This window comes from Solea senegalensis, linkage group LG14 (assembly GCF_019176455.1).
Source record: "Solea senegalensis isolate Sse05_10M linkage group LG14, IFAPA_SoseM_1, whole genome shotgun sequence".
Classification (NCBI taxonomy): Eukaryota; Metazoa; Chordata; class Actinopteri; order Pleuronectiformes; family Soleidae; genus Solea; species Solea senegalensis.
This window is the reverse complement of record NC_058034.1, coordinates 24,902,400-24,924,249: the sequence shown is the minus strand read 5'-3', so window position 1 is coordinate 24,924,249 and position 21,850 is coordinate 24,902,400. Positions and strand designations below refer to the sequence as shown.

Sequence of the window (21,850 nt, the reverse complement as noted above, 5' to 3'; positions counted from 1 at the left end):
GATGCTCTCTCCCACAAACATAGATGCTCTCTCCCTCTCTCCCACAAAGCTCTCTCCCACATAGATGCTCTCTCCCACAAAGCTCTCTCCCACATAGATGCTCTCCCACAAAGCTCTAGATGGATGCTCTCCCACAAAGATGCTCTCTCCCACAAAGATGCTCTCTCCCACAAAGATGCTCTCCCACAAAGACATAGATGCTCTCTCCACATGATGCTCTCTCTCCCACAAGATGCTCTCTCCCATGATGCAAATGCACTCTCCCACAAAGATGCACATAGATGCTCTCCCACAAAGATCTCCCACAAAGATGCTCTCTCCCACAAAGATGCTCTCTCCCACAAAGCTGCTCTCTTCCACAAAGTACGTATTTCCACAGATAACTGGAATTATCTAGCACCGCAGCACCTGTAAGCTTCGTCACGTCACGTCACGTCACGTCACGTCACGTCACAACTCCTCGCTCGCTCTCTGTTTGACAAATGACCTTTAACTCGCTCCTCATTGGTTCAGAAAATAAATAAATTACTTTTTGAAACTCCTTTTTATACCATGTATGAATGTGTTCTATTATTTGTTAACATTTTTTATGAACATTAAGAACTTTTGTCTTCTACATTTTCCACAGGGCTACAATGACATTTATGTATAGCGACCAGTTTCACTTCATCTAGCACAGAATTACTCACAGAGAGAGCGATTGATTCACAAATGAGTAGCAGGACATAACAAGGTACGTGTCCGAACACCACTATCAAACCACTTCAGTTTTTTATCCACACGGAAGCTGTGTTTGTGGAAAATGGGTCCATGAGTGGGACCATTTCAAAATGCCACCCTAGTGTTTTTGACAAGTGAAGGGACAGACGAAAAAGGCTTTTAGAAAGAAGTATTTTGTAGTATTTTAAAAGCTTATTTTGATACATTTTTAAGGTGGGTATTTTGTATTTTATCTGGAAATACATTTTGATGTATTTGTGCCCATCCCTGTAGACAACTTTGGGAAAATGATGATGTCATAGTCCCACTTCACTATTTTCGTGCTTGTCTTCTTCCTATACTATATACACACATCATATTTGACTTTGTTGTGAAATGTAACACGTAACTGCTTTAAACTGTGTATGATATAGATGTCTCTGGATTTCATTTATTTATATATAAGAAATAGAACTCAAGGGTTTCAATAAATGAAATAATGTAGAGACCAAAGACAGAATATCTCTGACTAAAGAGATTTTTAAAGAGGCAATTTAAACAAAAATATAACAGACAAGCAAAAGTTTGTATTTGAACAAAATATTGTCTTTATTCTGCAAGAGAAGTGAACATGGTGGAGCTCCACTGATAAACATACATGAGATCAGCTCAGAAACAAATCTACAACCAACAAACAACTGCAACCGATACAGGAAATGTGAAAATGTAGTGTGGAGTGACGGCCCAAACCATTTCACAGCGAGAGAGAGAGAGAGACAGGTGGCAGAGGGTAGCACTGAGGAAGAGGTTCATGATGTCAAAGTGTGTAATTGTGAAATATGATTTTGAGCTGTAAGCGGTGATGTCACAATCAGATCTGAATACATCATCAACAGACAAATAACAGTTTTTTTACTTTTATACACAAAAAACAACAGTCAATAGTACCAAATATGCATGCTGGACCTGTAGGTATGTCAAAAGAAAGTGGGGGTGGGTTTAGGGGAAGAGAGGGAGTCATATACACTTTATTTAAAATCTTTTTTTTCTTTTCTTTAAAGTTTGTTTTTCTAAAAGTTTGACATTTATATGTGAGAAGCTGTGACTTCTCCAAGCTGTGCTGGGTACTGTGATCAGACAAGCAGTGGTAAGAACACAACACGACTCCTCGTATTCAAACCTGGCTGCAAATAGAACTCTGCAGAACTGCTCGAGAGTAAGAATAAGTACGAGTCGTAACCCATGATTTCTTTTAACAGTCCTGATGGTGATAGTGAGTATAATCACTCCTTGTTACTGAGACTGTGCACCTTTTCTGTTTCCTGGAGTTATTTCAGTTAAAAAGTGAAATCTCAACTCAACAGTAAAAAAGAAAATCAACTTGAGAAAAAACAAAACATGATTTGGTTTGTTCCACGAACCCTCTCACTGCTTTTCTTTCAACAAAGCCCCGCCCCCTTTAAGAAACACCCGTGTGTGTGTGTGTGTGTGTGTTGATGGTGGGCTCCTCATTTCATAACTCACTATTTTTTATTTGAACCTAAACGGAGAATCGCACATCAGTCAACTGTAGAAACCTCTGATCGTAAAGCGTTGAAATCATCGTGAATGAAAAGTGACATCATTTCAAAATAAAAATAAGAATAAAACTATCATTTAACACTCGACAGAGAGAAGTGAGATCAAAATCGAACGTCTTCAAACGACACTGAAGTGCAGCCAAACGACGTTTACGCGTTCTTCTTTTTTCTTATTCAAGACAAGAATGTGTTCAGTTGTTTCTTGTTGCCACGTGACATGATTGGCTTTCTGTAATAACTGTGTTTGAGGTTTCTACAGGACAAACATGTGCTCATACATGAAGCTGCACTGTGACCTTCACTGTTCACTCACACCAGTCACTCATTCACACGGCGTGCTGTCGTCCTCTGAGTTGTGGGGGTTGAAATAAAAGCGTCACGGAATAAATTGACAACTCAAAGATTAACGACAACTGAAATCTTTGGTCTGGGAGAAATTGAAAAGAAAAGAAAAAAACAATAAAAAATGACCCCTTAAACAGTAATATATTTTGTTTTAGCCTTATTTAAATATTTCATGTATATATATGTATTTATATATGATAGATTTGACATCTCTGTGTAAATGTGACTCATATGCAGACATCACAGGTTTATATTATCACGAGTCTCTTGGAGATGAATGAAGAAAAACAACAACATACAAATCTCTGAGAATAGTTTGATTACGCGCCTGCGTTCACTCCTCGAGTGTCTCTACATTAGTCTGTAACCAATACTGTACATCTGTCATAAAACTCTGACTCGTAGAAAGACATTCAACAGTGAGCGATGAGATATTGTTCAAGTAATATAGAGTTAGGGATGTTTCTAATAAACCTGTAGGGGGAGTGAAAGACTAACGCCGCCATCCATTTGTAGTTGGAACTCGCAATTTACAACTTGAGATTCCAAAATTGCAAAATAATAGACCTATTATTCGATTGTGTGTGTGTATATATATATACACAGATATATATATACTTTATACATACACACACACATATGGAGAGAGAGAGATATGTTTCCTACTTTTCACTGGCAGTTCACTGGGAGTTCACGTGTACATGGAACGCAGCGTTAGTCCTGCTTTAGATGGTGTGGAAGCTACGGGAAGCCATGAGGGACACGACAAAAGTCAAAAGTGATGATGGAACACGTGAAGGCAAAAAACAACAACCCTGATTTACTTGTCTTTCTTTATTAAATGGCTGGCTTTGCTGTGTGGTCAGTTCTGTACGGTAAACTTGAAAAAACACCTGAGGGTTTAGTGACTCTGCGCTGCGAGACCTCAAGGAGGTCTGCCGGGAATCAAATGGGCCTGCGTTTCCAGGAGCACCTCGAGTTTGGATGGGTTCAGTTGCTGAGAAACATGCACGATGGCGGCGCTTTCACAATAACAAAGCCACGGAAAAACAACAACAACAACAACAACAACAACAGGACCTGGAACGATCCTTTTGTACATTCAAGATTATATCGACTAATCCCGCCTCGTGTCCACACCACTCGTGACGTCACTTCACCCTGACTCGTCTGGACTCTGGACACTGAGGTGGGTGTAGATAAAAACATGGTGGGTACAACCAAGGTTCTCTCATTCATGCACAACGCCTCGCTTCTCAAACAACGGCCCACTTCCTAAAAAAAACCTGACACAGTCCCTAAGATTTGTGTGCATAAATATCGTATATACTGTGTGTGTGTGTGTGACTTTGTAACCAGCGTTTTAGCCAATGTTTGGCACATGCCACCACAAGTGCAGTTAACAAAGGGGGAGGTTACGTTTAACAGGGGGTGGAGCAAACTGTAGGCACATCCACACTACACTAACATGTTTCACTTGGCGTTTTCACACAAAAACGGGGCATGTGCGTGCCGGAATAAACAGGAAGTAGATTCAGTAGATCTGCAACTCACAATTATTATCCAGCTGTTTGGTTTCTGTGTTATGTGGAGCAAAGACAGCAGAAAATCTCAATCTCAATCTGAATTGAACAGTTATTGATGGATTAATCGCTTAAGAGAAGCAACGATAGTGAAAAATGGTATTTTATTGGACCGACACTGAGGTTTTACACCACGTTGTCATCAAGTGTGTGAGTTTCATCTTTGGAGAAAGCGCCAGTGAAACGCTGCAGTGACGAGGTGGACTGACACACGTCTCTCCCACATCATCAGCCGATCAGTGAACAGAAGAAGGCGATTCATTTTACTGTGTGATGCTTTTCTGTCTTAATAAAAAATGCTTCCACTGGTTATAAAGTCAAAAATAAAATGAACAAAATCAATTTGAAGCAGTCAGACAACAACAGAAGTTTGATGCACTTTGATTATCTCTTGGACCTTAGTGCATCTCCGCTCTGCTCGACTGCTGAACTACATTAACACAACTCTAGATTGCACACGTTCTTTCAAGTTTTCAGTATTTGCTCCTGAAGCCTGTGTCTACAGCTCGGGATGTCGCTTCTCTCCGTGTTACACACAGATAAAAAAAACATTATTATATTATCAAAGCTTATTCATCTCTGAAGATTTTCTAAGAAAACTAAACAGTCCCAATGTAACCATTCACTCGCTTTCTTTCAACCACACACAAACATGGGCTTTCAGGCTTTTCCTTTTTTGTTGGTGCTGTGCGTGACCTCAGAGCTCTGCATGCTCGTGGTCTCACAGCTGTGCAAACACCTGAATAACGGCACCTCGTAGTGAGGCTTTGGCGCGGAATAGTCTTCAAATCGCTTCTTTTACATTTATACTGTGATTTGGGCTGAAAAACAAAAGAAAGTTAGTGAAACACTGGTTTAAAGCACATTCTTGTTCTGTAGTACAAGAGAGAGCTGAGGTCACAGAGGGGAGGGGCTTCATAACTTTCTGTCAACACACACCCCCCCAGCCAAGAAAAAAGAAAAGGCTGTTTGTGCCCAAAAACTCCTGCTTTATGTGTGGTCTCAAACACACCATTCATTTACTTCTCTTCACTCCTTTCTCCATTCACAGAAAAGAAAGAAAGAAAGAAAGAAAGAAGGAAAGAAAGAAAAAAGAAAGAAAGAGTCTTTGCGCTTCCATCTCTACACCACCTTTGGTCTCTGGTTCTAATCTGTGACGTTGCCATTGGCAAAAACAAACAAACAAACAAACAAACAAACAAACAAAACCAGCGTGCGTCTACAGTTAGTATAAAAAGAAATCCTCTGTCTTTCTCATGACTACAAAACTGTTAAGTGTCGCTTGTCCCGCCCCTCTCCTCCCCCCGTCCCTCCCTCTAAACCCCGTCAGCAGCAGCAGTCTACACGGAGGAGCGCTTCACAAAAAAGAAAATAATAAGAATAATAATAATAATAATGATAAACCAGCGTCCACTGTCTTGTTATATGCTACATTGTTTTTGCTTCTCGTACAGAGCGGGACACAAACAGAAACTTGACATCATCATTATCTTCTTCATCTCCTCCTCCTCCTCCTCCTCCTCATTAACCGTGAACAAAAGTAAAGGAACCATCTGACACATGGAAAGACGACTCCAGAAACAAAACAAACAAAAAAAGCTGGAATATAATCATCTGAGGTGGAAAAAAACCTTGTAAAATGGGAATGTTTTGTTGCCGTCTCCCGTCATCATTGGCTCTTTTGTGGGGTTTTTCTCTGAGTTTCTAGTAAAAAGTCTGAGTTGGAGTTTAGGTAGCAGCGGGGTCAACCTGAAACTCTGAAGTTGCCTACTCCGGTTCCTTCTTTCCTTCCTTCTCTTTGTCACTTTTTTGTTTTCACATTCACAAACATTTAAAACTTCCTTGTGCAAATCAAGCGGTCTTTAGAAAGAATGCCCTCTGAAAAGGTTCTTGTAAAAATATATATAACTCCAAGGTGGCTGACGTGTGTGTTGCAGCAAGTGTTTTCTATCTATCTTTGAAAACAGGTCTGGTGTTGGGTCGGGGTTCGCTTTGTACCTCCCACCTCCCTTCCTTCCTTCACTCCCCCCCTACTCTCCCTGTCTCAGAGAGGGTTTGCTGTCTGTGTGGGAGCGTGAGCGGGCGGGTGCCGCTCATCTGCGTCCACAGGGCATCTGTGCGTAGACGGGGTATGCGAGGCGGACGTTGAGCGAGTCGTTGTGCTGCACCAGGGAGGCCTGGTGGTAGTGGAGCACCAGGTCCTTCAGGCTGCTGTACAGGTTGTAGGGCTCCGCGAAGCCAAAGCCGCGAGGTGTGCTGTAGATGACGCAGTGCTTCACCTCGCCTTCCACACTGAGACACACACAGAACACAACGACACTTAAAACACGTGAACGATATGACACCATTAACACGAGAGCTGCTAGTTTACTGCTGCTTCACATCAGCTGTGTAAACGTGTTGATTTCTTTTTATGATATGAATGTTTACATGTTTACTACAGCTGAGGACAGCGAGGACCTGACGCTTCACGTGTACTCACACGACAGAGCAGGCGTAGCAGCCCTTTTTGCTGCTCTCTCTGATGAGGAACATTCCGTCGGGCTTCCCGAGGAGCAGGTCCTCCGCCTGCGTCCGGTTCAGGTCACCGACGAACCAGCTCTTCTCGTCGTGATGAGGCAGGTTCTCGTCCTCCTCGCTCACAAAGTAGCTTCTGTGAGAAACCATGAGAAACTGACAATCAACGGTTGCTCTCCATGTCCTGACATACTGTGTGTGTGTGTGTGTGGGAGAGTGGAAATGTTTCCAGCAGTCACGAGTGAACCAGAGCTCTTACTCGTCTGTGTTGTCGTTCTTGATTCCCAGCCAGTCGTTTATTCGTTTCTGTCGCACACCTTTGTGATTGAGCCAGCTACAGAGCAACACAGAGAGCGAGAGAGAGAGACATTATTAACATCAGGATTTTCAACAAACATGACTCTGAGACACAGGTATAACAGGGAGGAGCCAAGTGTTTTATCAGGTTTAGTCTGAACTGTGTTTCAGAACGTTACTATTTACCTGTGATTAATGTTATCAGAGCAGAAACGACGACTCCATTCATCAATTATTCATCGATGACTAAGTGAATCTGACTGTTTCAGCTTCTGGTTTCTTTGCTCCACATAAAGAAATCATTCAAAACTCAATCATTTTGAGAACATCATCATTTCCAGGTTTCACTGAAAAATCGTCGACACATTCTAGGGATTAGAGAAAGAACTAGGGATTGTAGAGAGTGAACTGAATCACGGGTGAAAAATCATTACACAACACGAGTCTGAACAGATGTAGGAAACATGAAGATGGACAGTGTTTGTCCTCAGACCTCGTCCTCTCTGTCTCTGCCTGTGTCCACACAGACACACAATCTAACACTGACACAGTTCTCCTTGTGCTCGTCACTACATCACGGGCTGTCTTCCTCTGTACTCACACTAGATACTGGTCCCTGATCTTGCGGAGTTGTATGAGGTCAGGCTTCAGGCTGTTCATCTTCTTGTCCGTCTCACGGTTGTCCATGGCTTGCGTCTTCAGGTCCTGCTCCAGCCGCACCTTGCTGTCATGGATCTCTCCGAGCCGCGACTTGAGCTTCTCGTAGTTCATCGTGATCCGCTCGATCTCCTTGTCGTTGCCCTCGCGGCGGAAGCGCTCGATGTAGTCCTTGCTGTAGCGCTCCTGCGTGTGACACTGCTCCTCAAAGATCTTGATGGTCTCGTTGAAGGCCTCGATGGCTGTACGCTTCATCTGGATCTCCTGCAGAAGGTGCAGAGGCGGTGTTGAGCGCGTGGACTTGACGCGAACATTAGCAACACAACAACGCATATGTACCTGTGACGTCTTGGTGTATTCTTCGTACAGTCGGTCGTACTCTTTGCTCTTGTCCTGGTACTGATTGTGGTATTCCTGGAGTTTCTTGCCGACAGCATCAATGTTGTCCTCCTTCACTAACTGGTCCTGAGGGATCGAGGAGACGAGAAGTGAGGATTAAAGAGTGAGCTGGAAATAAACACAGGGTGAAGAATACAGCGACTGGTCTGGAGGCGTGAGAGAGAGATGGTTACGATTGACATGCTAACTGTAATTACATATAGATTTAAAAAGAAGAAGAAGAAGAAGAAGGCTCCCCTGACTGACCACCTGCGGGCTCGTTAATTAACCTGAACTCATCAGAAGATGAGTCCAATACAAGATCACCAGACAGATTTAAACGCATTAAGTCCAATTAAAAACTTTAAACCACTCATTTGAAGGATTAACACTTTCTTATGTTGTATGTTAACACCTTGGAATGACACATGTATTATTGTGTGCACACCTGTTGGAAGCGGGAGATGGGGTACATGAGCTTGACGTCCAGTTTGGTGTTGTACTGAGCCAGAGACTCGTGTCTGTAGTGGCTGATGAGATCCACCACTGAGCTGAATGTCAGTGGATCTGAGAATCCATACTTCCCGTCCCGGTGGTAGATCTTTATCAGCTTGTTGTTGCCCCCTTTCCTGAGCACAGACACGAGGAGGACACATTAACTCCATATTCAAACCAGTACACAGAAAAACACGAGTCCTGCTAGTTCCAGTTACATTTTTGAAGTGTGGTTGTATCAGAAAAAGTCACACGGTCAGAGCCGAGAAGAAGCTTCAGACACAAGAAGAAACTTATTAAATACTCACCTATACATTTTCCCACTTGCTAAAAAAACTTGTTTTAGCAATGGTAATGTTATATATAACCTAAATATCATTTCTTCATCGCCTGCTCTATCTTTGACATGCTACATGCTAGTTTAGCCATTAGCATTAATCCTTGTTTTTTAAAAATCAACCCAATCATTGAAATGATGATTTATTTAACGAGAGACTGAAGTGAAAGGTGGAAAATAATAGCTTCTGTAACATCATAACATTATGACATCATAACATTATAACGTCATAATAACATTATAACATCATAACATTATAACATCATAATAACATTATAACATCATAACATCATAATAACATTATAACATCATAATAACATTATAACATCGTAACATCATAACATCATAATAACATTATAACATCATAACATTATAACATCATAATAACATTATAACATTATAACATCATAATAACATTATAACTTTTATCTTAGCACATTATAACATCATAATAACATTATAACATTATAACATCATAATAACATTATAACATCATAACATTATAACATTGTAACATCATAACATTATAACATTATAACATCATAACATCACAACATAACATTATAACATTATAACATCATAACATTATAACATCATAACATTATAACATCATAACATCACAACATTATAACATCATAACATTATAACATCATAACATCATAACATTATAACATCATAACATTATAACATCATAACATCATAACATTATAACATCATAACATCCACAACATTATATCATAACATTATAACATCATAACATCATAACATTATAACATCATAACATTATAACACCATAACATTATAACATCACAACATCATAACATCATAACATTATAACATGATAACATCATAAGATTATAACATCATAACATTATAACCGAGAGTTTTTTCTTCCTCTATTGTGTGTAGAAAAAAGCCTATGGAAATAGCCTTTTGTTTAGTGGCTTCACCACTGTAATGAAAGAGGCCCCAATGAATCAATGACTGCTTAAGTTTAGGACATTTTTCAGAGACTTCAGCTCAGCGTTACACAGCCTGTACCACCTGCAAACCGCTCACTTTCATCCATCTGCTACTTATGTGACAGAGTTGTGTAAGAAGAGCAGGTCAATGGATGCAAGTCAAAGTTGTCATACAAACATGGGAAAAATCTAATTTCTTTTAGTTGCTCACACGATATGTTCTCCGTGCAATTTTCACTGGATGAAAAACAATTACTTGACTTCCTCTGTGCCGCTTGTTTCTCATGGAATGCCAGACACTGCTGCAAGCAGCTCAAGGATACAATCCCTTCCTGGAAAAAGGATTTTGTGGCGAACCATTTCTGCCATAATGCAGCCCACAGCCCAAATATCCACTACATATGCGCAGCATAAAAAGGAGGGAGAAGAGAATAAGCAAAAAAAAAAAAAGTTGCAACAAGACAGCAGGAAAAATGAGCATCAAGGTTTTTGGTCAAAAGGACTGAGGGTATGAAATAATTAGTATTCAAAAGGTTTTTGTTCTTGTGGAGCTTTTTTGTTGACTCCACCTCAAGGTGCCTGAAATGAATATGTAAAAAAAAACAGAGAAATACGTGGCAATAAAGCGTCTAATCCTAATGAATAACATCTGATTATTTGATAAGCAAATGGCACCCCAGTAACATCTCAATTAAAAGAATGGTTAAATATTTAGAGAAACTGGCATCCTTTTCAATAATTAAAGGAATGAACTGATATCACTCTGCACTAAAAACAAAGCCACAGCCAGGACGCTTGGTTTAGCTTGGCATAAAAACAGGAAATGGGGACACAGGTAGGCATTTCTATGCTATACTAATTTTTTTTTTTTTTTTTTTTTATTAATGCTATACTACATTTAATGTATCCTGGATCAAACATACACATTGGAAAATGGGACAGATTCTCCCACTTCGCACTCGGTGAATGAGTAGATTTCACAAAATATTCATATATTCCTTTATAACTCTGCTGCATAAGCTGCTTTTAGCCAGGCTCTTTCAAACTGCAGCCTCTTAATAAAACATCACACACATGCTGAAGCACTGCTGGAGTCTCCTCACAAGAAGTTCCCCACAAAGCATCGATGCCTGGCATGCCAGCTTCCCCTGAGTGTGACCTTTACATGAACAGTGAGTGTGTGTGAGTGAGTGAGTGAGTGAGTGAGTGAGTGAGTGAGTGAGTGAGTGAGTGAGTGAATGAGTGAGTGAGTGCAGGTGTGTGTATTAGTGCGTTTGTTTTTGGGAGGTGCTGTTAAAAACATCTCAGAGGTGGGAGCGACATGCAGCAGGTCAGGCAGCAGCTCCTCATTGGCCAGTCGCTGTCACGGAGCCACCTCCTCCACTCATTCACTCACCATTGGCCTGGTAGCCCATGCCCAGGATGACTTCGGGGGCGCGATAGTAGCGGGTGACCACGTAGGGCGTCATGAGGAGGCCAGTGGCGGCCGTCCTGGCCAGACCAAAGTCCAGGATCTTTAGAGTACAGTCAGACTTCACCACGATGTTACTGGGCTTCAGGTCCTGGACAGAAAACACAATGTAGACGAAACGCTTTGTATTGCGTAAACTGTATGCTTGAGTGGTTGCATCTGTGCCCTAACCTAAAAGTACTGCTGCCTCTCTTGGCCAGAGACTTTTCATCTCAAGCTCAGAATTCCAAGCAGTCTTTTCTTGGTGCATTTTATTTTAGGCAGTTGTGCCTGACTGCAGGATGGGTTAGGAAACCTAGTGTATGCCTGCGTGTGATTTGCAGTTGGGGGCATTGAAGTTTTGGTGACGGTGACTCATGTTGCACCTGCTGAGCTGCACCAAAGTCACTTGACGTTGTTCGGCTCTGCCTGTGGCTCCATTAGTTCTGGCTGACAAAGCAAGAGGAGCTCAGCTTTGCTACTTCTTACGCTGAGAGTGACTGACAAAGAGCCATCAGTATGTAAGTGTGTGGGTACACTGCTGCCGGTACTTCAGGGACTGTGTATGCGTGTCATACTGTGTCCGTGTTTTCAACCTCAGTATGAGCACCTGAGTGCTATTTGCTCTTTCCCGAGGCTTCCTTTGCTTTGCTTTGTCGTGTGTGATAAATGCAATGTGAGTATTTTTGCATTCTGGACATTATGATGAACAGAATACACGTGACGATGTGACCTTGGTCTGTATAAAATAATGTTTTTTTATGGTTTTCAATCAATTAATCATTTAAGCAGGTTGAGATTGTATGAATGTTTATGGGCATCATGACATGACATTAAAAGGTGCAGTTGAACATTTTATGGTAATTTACTTCACCACAAAATGTAAGATCATTTGACAATGTGGCCCCAAGCCCAACATTTTACCATTTCTTCCACATAAAATCAACTGCAAAGAGTTCCCTTCTGGAATCACGTGACACATTTTCATTCATAAGAAGAATTTAACATTTTATTACATAAGAAAGCCCTTATGTCCATGTAAAACAGACAGTAGAACAAGATGCAAAGTTCATTTTTAACAACCCAACTCTATCCTCCTCTGGATTGTCATTACACACTGTATATGCTGGTCTCTTGGGCAAAATGTATACGTGCAGTGAATTAGTGAGCCTCACCCTGTGTATGATGCCTGCGGCGTGTAGGTGTTTGATTCCACAGAGCATCTGGTAGAGCAGGTACGACAGCCTCTCGTGATCGAGCTCCATCTGAATCACCTGGCAGAGGTTGGCATCCATCAGCTCCATCACTAGATACCTGCGAGGGAGAAAAAATGTCAGAGTCATGCCTCGTTTTTGACAGTGTAGATAGATGTCCAGAATCAGCCACTTCACTTTTTTAAACACCGGTTTACATAGCCTAAACAGGGCTGATGTTATGTTTTTCTGGCAGCTGTTGCATCATCAGTCCCTTCAATCCTCTTATATGAAGTAATTTTAGATATAAGATTTTATTTTCATGTATTTATGTTGTAAAAAAGAACACACTTTTTTATTCATATAATGCACAGTCACGCACAGTGTAATGCAAGTATGCATCCAAGTATATGAGTGTTCTCCTTCATCCTTTAACTGTGTGTTTGCACTGCAACCCTCAGGCAGTGATTTGTCCAGTTTCCTTTTTAGCTCAAATCAAGCAGACACACACACACACACACACTCACACACTCACTAGAGGATGGCATTAATCATGTTTGTTCCTGTCATACTCTGTGAAACCATCACATCCCCCATACATATTTGGGTCTAGCATTACCCTCTCTACGATTCCACATTCACATTTCACACTGACATCTTGTCGACTTCGAAAACACAACTAGGACGCTGCTAAATATAAACACACTCCCGTGTTGCTCCTGTTAAAAGATGAACTGCAACATTCATGGATGTCAAGAGTATTTGGCATTTCCAAAAGACCGAGGTACTATATCTGCACTCCACCAGGACGTTCATGTGTACGTTGGACAATACTCACGCTTGATATCAGGATTAAAATGTGTTTTTCATCAGTGTTCCTGGATGACTTTCAATTAAATTAAGTCATTAAGGAGGAGTATAAACTAAAATGCTTGGAAGCCTCTGCTGGCCAACAGTTTCTGTCTTAACAATTTATTTCCAGACTCATACGACGTGTGCATGCTTAATCGTCAAAGAGGCCAACACCCACGTTTCAGACGTTAAGTGAACATTGGTGCCAAATTTGAAAGGATTCTGTCAAGGTGTTCTGTAGATATCGCTTTCACGAGGCAAAAGAAGTTTATGAGGTTACATCAACCTTGAGCTTTGACCACCAAAATCTAATCCTCTTATCCCACAATGAAAGTCCCAAACTGAAAGGATTCCATCATCATGGTGTTCTTGAAAGAATAAGACCTATGAATATACAGAGTAGAAGCCCAAAACATAATGTCCCCAGACATTAGGGAGGAATATAATAAAAACATGCACTTTATGAGGAGGCTTTGTGTTATAAATACAGTATATGCTTTCCTTGAATTACATATTTTTGGCATTATGTACTAGCATTAAGAGAGGATAACTAAAAGGAACAAATCTAAACAAGCTAAGCTGCACAACCACTAAAAGGCCTGAAAAGATCACCCTAAACCCCCTGTAATCTCATATCCGGTATTGATTTTACAAACGTGTTGATGCTGTACTCACACATCTTGGAATTCTTCCAGTGTCTTCTGTGGCGTGAATACATTTAATAAGCCAATTATCTGCAGGATATAAAAAAAACACACAGCGATTAGACAAAGAGTTTGTGATGAAAGACAGCATCACCACCTCGACAAGCTCTGAACAAGCAACACACCACTTGGAAAGACTCGCACTTCAGCAGCAGCGGCAGCAGCAGCATGGGCATCAATAATAGATAACAACAGCACAATGTCTAATTTAAAACACCGCATAGAATAACATGACGCAGCAGAAGCTTTGTGGTAATCCTCAGGAGTCCACTGTCAATCAAACCCCGTGATAAGCTTTTAGAGGACTCTTTTTTTGCTGCCGAGTCAGCAGCAAAAAAGCCGCAGGATGGAAATTAGACATCTTAACCTTATGCATTTTAAGCAGACGTTACTCTGCCAGAATGTTAAGGTGTCACAACTGAAAATCTACAGTAGTCTCTCTAATACTAGAGTTGATAAACACACATACATAAAAGAAGAAGTGCAAACTCTTACGTTCTTGTGGTTGACACATTTCATGAGCACCAGTTCTCTGTAGGCTCGTTTCGCGTGGGTTTGATTCTGAAAAGGCCGGCTCAGCTTCTTGATGGCAACGTTCCTCTCCAAGATGTGGTCATACGCCGAACTGTGGGCACAGCAGTGGTAACAACTCAGTCAAAAACCACCAGCCATTTCACCATTTATTATTTAGCCAGCCAAGCAAAAACGTGGGTAACAATGGGTCTTAAAGCTGCAGTGCGTAAATTTTAATGTTGCTGATTACTCTTAGTCTCATTAAGCCTGCCCCACACCGAAGGATTTTCAAATCTGACTTGATTTTAAAATACGTGGGAGACCACAGACACAACGCACTTTGTAAGCTATTTCCAGTGTTTTAATCCTGAGAAAGCACAGACTAGACGATCCAGACGAGACACAGGACCACACACGATGTTTTGTGCTGAGAAACACAAAAAAGCTGTGACCATGGCTAAGAAGAAGGAATCAGCTTGGCGTGTACAAGTTATAGTTCTAAACAAAAGTTTATTCCAATTTATTTGGGGTTGTAGGCAGAACCCCGTGATAACCAACCCCAATTGCTGTTCAGTCGTAAATATTGTGTTTAATACTTAACGATTTGAAATCGGGTGTCTTCACGTCTGTTAATCCCTCACGCTACAGGACAATTGTCCAGATAATCTGTTCAAACCAGTCTAAAATCAAAAGGCACCCATGATTGTTGGAAGGGCCAGATAGGGACAGAAATCTGGCCAATTATTGTCTAGTGCAGTGTAGTTGTCTACAGCATTTTCTCCTACTGTCAATTAGACATTATACAGAGATGGTCAGACCACTGACCAAATCAAGAGGCTTTTCTCTATCTCCACGACAACTGAGAGAACTCCTGTCTTGACAGCAACCATTTGATGCAGTTAAAAGTAATTGAAAAATATAACAAGATGGACTGCATTTGGGCTATTTTGCCCCTCTACTCACCAGACGATCCCCTGTGCTCCGGATCCAATGGGTCTGAGGTTCTGGTAGCGCTTTAAAACCATGAACGTCGAATCGCCCACATCTATACTGTAGTACTCCTTTTCACGCTTGTTCCGGTTCATGGTGAAGCCTTGGACAGACGCGGTGTCAGGGCATCCAAGTGGAGCTCTCCTCCTCTCTCAACCTGCAGGGCGTGAGGAAAAACGGATTTTTGTTTGGGGCTTTTTTCCCCTTCCCATTTTTAACATGTGGTGGAATATTTTCATCCAGCAACAAAAAATACCACACCAAACTTGGACACAGAGATTTCAAAACGTCTGTTTTTTTTTAGCCTAAAGCTCCCTTGTGTAAGATATTTTCCCAGTTTTATCAAAAAAATCAAAATCATTGTTTAATATGCACTATATGAACACATGTGGATTTCTGCCTGAATATGCTTTTATTATGTTTTAGTTATCCGACACTTATCTGCATTGAATTCATCTTTGAGACATGGTATTATGTGCTATACTTGAGTTTAAGAAATCATGAATCGTGAATGTAAACCAGCCATGGTTCCTAAAGTGACGTTGACCATCTCTGAAACACGTCCTATAGCCCAGGGGAGATGTGCATACAGTACAAAAATCAGAGTGATGGACAGAAGAACAAGGCAGATAAAGAGAGATGGAGAGGAGAACAAACTCGAAGTTTTATGCCGGGCATAAAGACGACATAACCATTAGAGGAATTTAGAGCACTGTGGTGATGATGTCTGTACATTTCCTGGACCATGACAAGCATCCCTTATAGAGTCCTTTAGACTTTTCTTCTACTTAGTATGAATAAAATATAAGTCAGACATAGTTTGGAGACAGCAGTTTCAGACTAAAATTCAAATCCTACTTGTCTAAGACACTAATCGCATCAACTTCTTGCCTTTTTTTTAATGCGACTCTTTTAAATACACATCACAACACTTTTTGTATCTCAACCTTGAGTATCTAACAATGCTAATATCGGTCTGATATAGTCGTCTTTTATATTACTAAGCTTTTAATGACACATTTGTGCTGATGTGCAGTATTTAGCTTCAACTGTGTATCAAATATTCTGCTCTCATAAAAGGTATTATATTTATATTTTATAATCTGTGCTAAAAGTGATGTATTTATGCGATATTAAGAGTATATCATATCAGATTCGACACCAAGCACACTTAACCGTAGCAAAGATTTATAGATGGATTAAATTTGTAATCTAGGTTGATGTCGTCAAATTTATGTTTCCCCATGCAATTACATTAATGCTTACTGATTTATTAGCATCCACTCCTTGCAGAACTGCCATGATCCTCCAGCAAGCAGCAAAAATGTCACCTTCATTTCCAACAAGTAGAGTGCTACATCTGACCACCGTGAACACACCTTTTTTACAAAATATCACTGGGTAAAAACCAAATATAGACCACACTGGAGGAGAGTGTGAGCACTCATGCTCCGCAGAGAACATGCATGTCAGCCTCTACCCTGTAGAACACGTTAAAACTAATGTGAAGCTGCAGCACCACGCGGCGTGACACGACACGTGAAAGGGACAGAGCCATATATCAGTGTTACTGTGAGACAGGTGTGGAAAAACAGGGCAAAACACCATGACAGAGCGAGTTGTGTTGTCAAATCAATTCAACAGCAAGGAAGCAGAGAACAATGTGCGAGTGTGTGTGTCTCAAATTCACCCTATGTTATATAGCCCGCGCTGCACACAGACACGTGCCTAGGTGTGTGTGAAAGCTGGTGGCTCAGTTTTGTGTGCGTTTGTGTGCAGACTGCGGCAATATTTTGTTTTGTTTATCCGATGATCAAATAAGACAGCCGGGGTTCGCAGATATTTCTGATCTAATCCTTCACAAACACTGCAGCTTTGACGTATTTTTACCTATTGAGGTGTCTCCCTGCTGCAGCACAGATTAGTGCCTTTCATTGAGGCCTTGAGTCATACAACTATTAAAAAACAATATTTTCAAACCAAGCGTTTTAGATCCATGTCAGAAGTAATCTGCATCAAAACTAATATGACTAATAATAAAATGTACATTGCAGAACCATTTCGGATACATTGAGCAGACTGGCTTAAACAGGAAGTCGATTATTTCCTCTGCGGTTGTTTACACAGTTCCAAGGAGTACAACTAACAACAACAAGGATTATGAGACTGATGACAAGGTGGAACTGAAACTGAAATTAAGATTGAACAGCTATTCACAGCTGGTAGTCGCATCAATGCTGATAGGAACCAATCAGGAAACGGGTAACTGCGTCATTGCTTCCACAGGTCTCCATTTTTGCTTATCTTTAAGCCCCGTATTTTTCAAACATAACAGGAGACAGGGGCATTTTTTTACATCTCCGCTTTGGGGGTTGTAGAATGCCGGGGTCAGGCGTAACCGGAGCAGAAAAAGATGAAATCGGCGTCAAAAGAAGTGTCAAATGTGGCATATTCTCCCCACAATAAGTGAGGACACATTGGCAATCCTGTCCAGATTTACACAAGCCTCTGTCCCCCAGCTGTCCATCACAGCACGTCTGCTGGGAGCTGGTCTGTCTCTCAATGCTCCTCTTTCACTAAGAAGACTCATGTAGATTTCCGGCACAAATCAAACTGATATGTTTTAGTATCTGACCACGAGGACAGTCGGATTGTATCAGTGAAACACTCAAATTCATCCAAAGTAATGGATGCTGATAAGAGCCCATGAGGCCAAATCCAATATAAACATTTAGGGCTATTTCATGACCTTTCTTCTCCTGGAAGCACTAGGGGACAAACCAGCACTGAAGGACAAACTAGGGCTGCTTCAACTAGCCAGGAATCTAAGCTGATACGCTACTGTTTTGTCTACCCAACATCCAGATGTCAAAATCAAATCACAACAGTGTTGACAGGCACATGGTTTCGTTTTGGTATCAAATTTCACATAGTTGGATATGTCCGCTGTGTCTGGGGAAACAGAGGGCACAAGCTTGATAGTCACAACAGAGAAAACGTTCATTTGGCAGATTTTACTTTTACACTTTTGCGACGTGAAAACATAACACATCATATCTTTCTGGTGAGATGATGAACAAGGTTCAAAGGTGTGGAGGGACAAGAGGGATTATTATTTCTCTCTCGTTAACCTGTTCACAACCGTCTGAACTGTACCATACACTTTCCCGTTTCAATTTTAAGTAATAACTCTAGCTACAAAGGGAACATGTTATAACATGTAAATATGTGCAGGCCACCTTTCATGCTGCAGGAATCAGATTTCTTGGTGCTTTTGGCTGACCGCTGCTCTTATCTTGGCACGTTGCAGAGAAAACCCTCACAAGCATTGTGCGGAGCAATCTGGGAGCTTCACCCAAGTATGACCAGTGTATGAACTACCTTAGTTAAATATTGTGACCCGGATTAATGTGCAAGAGTCGCACACATCAAAGCTTCAGTTTGGGATAATCTCTGGCTTTGCCCACCTTTGGCCGGAAAACTCCAACAAAACCAAACATAACTGATAAGATTACTGATAATTTGATAGTATACAAAACAGATAACTTACAATATAGTATGGGCAAAGACTGTTACTTATCCATGTGACTGCAGCAACAAAGATAAACCAGAATGAAAAATTATGCAACTGCCACACTCATCTTTCTGTTTATAAGTCAGTGAAGTGTTAGCATCTTCACATGAGAGCCACATAAACAGAAACACTGAGGCCTTGTGTGTAGCCAGATAATGAAATCCTACCTCGGGGGTCACTAAAGCCTGGATCACAGACCAGACCCAGACGACACATAATTGCCTACTTTCATGGCACCTTTGTCTCTTAACTTCCAACATAACAATGACTCTGGAGGTCCAGTAAATCCAGACCAATTACATGTGCGGTCAGTCATCACATGAGGACACTAAAACAATCAAATTAGTGAATTCTAATCATCATTTTGGACCAGAGTCAGTGAGGGAGATGCACACACCAGAGAGAGTAGGGGAGGACAAACCAGTTAATCAGCCATAAAGCATGGATACATTCAACAACCACTTCTTCAGACACACCTCCTCAACTGCTTATTAACACAAACATCTAATCTTCCAAATCACATGGCTGGTCCCCAGTGCATTTTAGCATAGACATGTACCAGACAACATGCTGAGGCTGAAACAATGTGGAAGAAATGATTTAATTTCAGAAACTGCTGAACTAGAGGAACACACAAAGGGTTTACAAAGAAAATATGCAGTAAGCCTCAGCTGTCGCAGTGAAAATGCCCTGTTGATGCCAGAGGTCAGAGGAGACTGACCAGACTGGATTCACATAGAATGACAGTAGTAACTCAAACAAGAGCACTCATGGCAACCAAGGAATGAAAAAGACCATCTCTGACCAAACACCTCAACGCTTGAAGCAGGTGTTCTGCTTCAGTAGAAGACCACACTTGTTGCCGTTTATGCCACTTTATTGAAATACTGTGTGCCCAAAAGGGCTAGATGATATGCTCAAAAAACTTTAACATGATAAAACACTATGAAGTCAAACAATACGAATCAAATCATGATAAAAGTCAAATCATTTAAGATGTGTTTCTTCACATCATCTAGTTGTTTCTTGCAAAACAAGAAGATATAGTTGTTCTACAGATGTCACTTTTTAGTTATTGTAGTCTATTACTTAATGTGTTAATAATGTTTATTGTAATGTCTAGTGTGTGAAGAAGGTGTTCAGGGAAGAATTTCATTGTATTCTGTACTTTTTACACATAACAATAACACTTTACACAATCAATAACACAATCAACTTTCCCTCACGTGCAAAGTTCGACAAACTGTGGTTTCAAACTTCATGAGCAAAAACACTTTCTGGGGGAAAATATTCAAGGTAATTATTTGTTATGTCTTATGGGTGTTTAGCATGCACACTATATCAATATAAATTATACATTTGTAGTAATCAATTTTGTTATCGAATGATAGCGTGTATATCCATTCACGTTCTTTTATTTTGAAAGTCTTTTCTTTATACAATATAGAGAAACAGGTACAAACCCTGTGGTATGTTTTTTCTCATTGAATTAAAATTAGTATACATCCTGGTTTGAGATATTAAGTATTACACAACAGCCCCCAGTGTAAAAACGCAGCGGCGCTCAGCTAACAGTGAGTTTACTCACCTTCCATGCTAATGTGGCTGTGTGAAAGATGCTAATATAGCAGTAAATGTCAACAAACACATGCTAGCTTCAAACAAACCTGGTCTACTCCGAGTGTTTGGATGTTATAGTGACCGCAGGTGTTGACGTTCCCCTGGTTGGTGTGGTTGGGAACACTGCCCAGCTCTGTTCCCAATGTTAGCCGAGCTAATGTGGGAGGTACACGGGTATCAGCGGCGTGATTCCCGGTCGGTGTGGCCGCTCAGTGTGGCCGCCTTCCCCACAGTTAGGCCGGACGTGAACAGCCCGCTATGTGGTGCCCACCGTGTTTGTGTTAGCAAAGACTTATTCCCCTAGTAATGTGCGTGTGACCCCCAAATATGACCGTTCCCTTCCCCCACGCGTGACAATATTACGTCAAATAGGTCTCATATAGTAAAAAGACAGGGAGAGAGAGAGAAAAACACATATGTGGAGCTCACCCCTCTCCGGTTAATTCCACCAGTGTCGAGCTGCAGTCTCAGTCGGCTGCTGGAGACACAACCCGGCCGCTGTTTTTTGTAATTTGTTTGTAGTAAAACGACACTTTACTCCGCTTTCCGTTCTTCCTCCGGTTCCAGTCCCGTTTCCCTCACGCCAACAGGCCACAGAGATACATGTGTGTAGCTCCGGCGTATCCTACTCGTTGTGCTTCCGTGACACGGGCAGTTTCTGCCATTTCATACCGACGTCGTCGGAAGCTACCGATGTTTCGTCGGCTGCACAATGAGCAGCAACGGCGGAGGCAGCGAGGAAACAGCAGCAGCAGCGGGGGACGTTCAACGCCGCCTGCGCGTTCACGACGGCTGAGTGTGCGCGTGAAACCGGAAGCGACGATTTGGCAACGTTTCGAAATGACGCTGCAAACAACGGGAAAATATGAATATTTTAAATTTGTTTGTGACTGTATTTTAAGTGGTTATTTGTTTCTATAAATAAATGGTTTACATATGTGTATAAATTGATGATTGATTGATATATCGATGTATAAATAAACATGTATGAACGGTTTTGCAACTTTTAAGTGTGTAGAGGTCAACCGATATTATGTTTAATTTAAATTTTCTTTATCTGACAAATTATTGTATATGTATTACAATTGTTCAATTAATTAAATA

The 21,850-nt window shown here is 41.1% G+C and overlaps 2 protein-coding genes across 2 annotated transcripts; both read right to left on the bottom strand.

The window, feature by feature from the left end:
• Positions 1–5,569: 5,569 nt before the first annotated feature.
• Positions 5,570–8,696, bottom strand: LOC122780576 (phosphatidylinositol 3-kinase regulatory subunit gamma-like). Its single transcript, XM_044043636.1, has 6 exons — positions 8,505–8,696; positions 8,018–8,143; positions 7,623–7,942; positions 6,984–7,058; positions 6,690–6,860; positions 5,570–6,499 (listed from the first exon to the last, which is right to left on the bottom strand). Exons 1-6 carry the CDS (start codon positions 8,529–8,531, stop codon positions 6,301–6,303), a joined length of 918 nt encoding a protein of 305 aa, XP_043899571.1. The 5' UTR covers positions 8,532–8,696; the 3' UTR covers positions 5,570–6,300.
• A 1,272-nt stretch (positions 8,697–9,968) lies between these two features.
• LOC122780575 (mitogen-activated protein kinase 8-like) lies at positions 9,969–21,528 on the bottom strand. The gene is made up of 7 exons (XM_044043635.1): positions 21,176–21,528; positions 15,526–15,709; positions 14,545–14,674; positions 14,021–14,079; positions 12,476–12,614; positions 11,247–11,412; positions 9,969–10,245 (listed from the first exon to the last, which is right to left on the bottom strand). Exons 2-7 carry the CDS (start codon positions 15,645–15,647, stop codon positions 10,133–10,135), a joined length of 729 nt encoding a protein of 242 aa, XP_043899570.1. The 5' UTR covers positions 15,648–15,709; positions 21,176–21,528; the 3' UTR covers positions 9,969–10,132.
• Positions 21,529–21,850: the final 322 nt, after the last annotated feature.

Coding starts and splice junctions, on each gene's coding strand:
- LOC122780576 (XM_044043636.1), bottom strand. CDS start 8,531: ATGTACCCCATCTCCCGCTTCCAACAG. Junction 8,144..8,504: donor CCATCTCCCGCTTCCAACAG/GTGTGCACACAA, acceptor TCGATCCCTCAG/GACCAGTTAGTGAAGGAGGA. Junction 6,500..6,689: donor TGCTACGCCTGCTCTGTCGT/GTGAGTACACGT, acceptor TGTGTGTCTCAG/TGTGGAAGGCGAGGTGAAGC.
- LOC122780575 (XM_044043635.1), bottom strand. CDS start 15,647: ATGAACCGGAACAAGCGTGAAAAGGAGTACTACAGTATAGATGTGGGC. Junction 14,080..14,544: donor AATGTGTCAACCACAAGAAC/GTAAGAGTTTGC, acceptor TATATCCTGCAG/ATAATTGGCTTATTAAATGT. Junction 11,413..12,475: donor CCGCAGGCATCATACACAGG/GTGAGGCTCACT, acceptor TTTTCTGTCCAG/GACCTGAAGCCCAGTAACAT.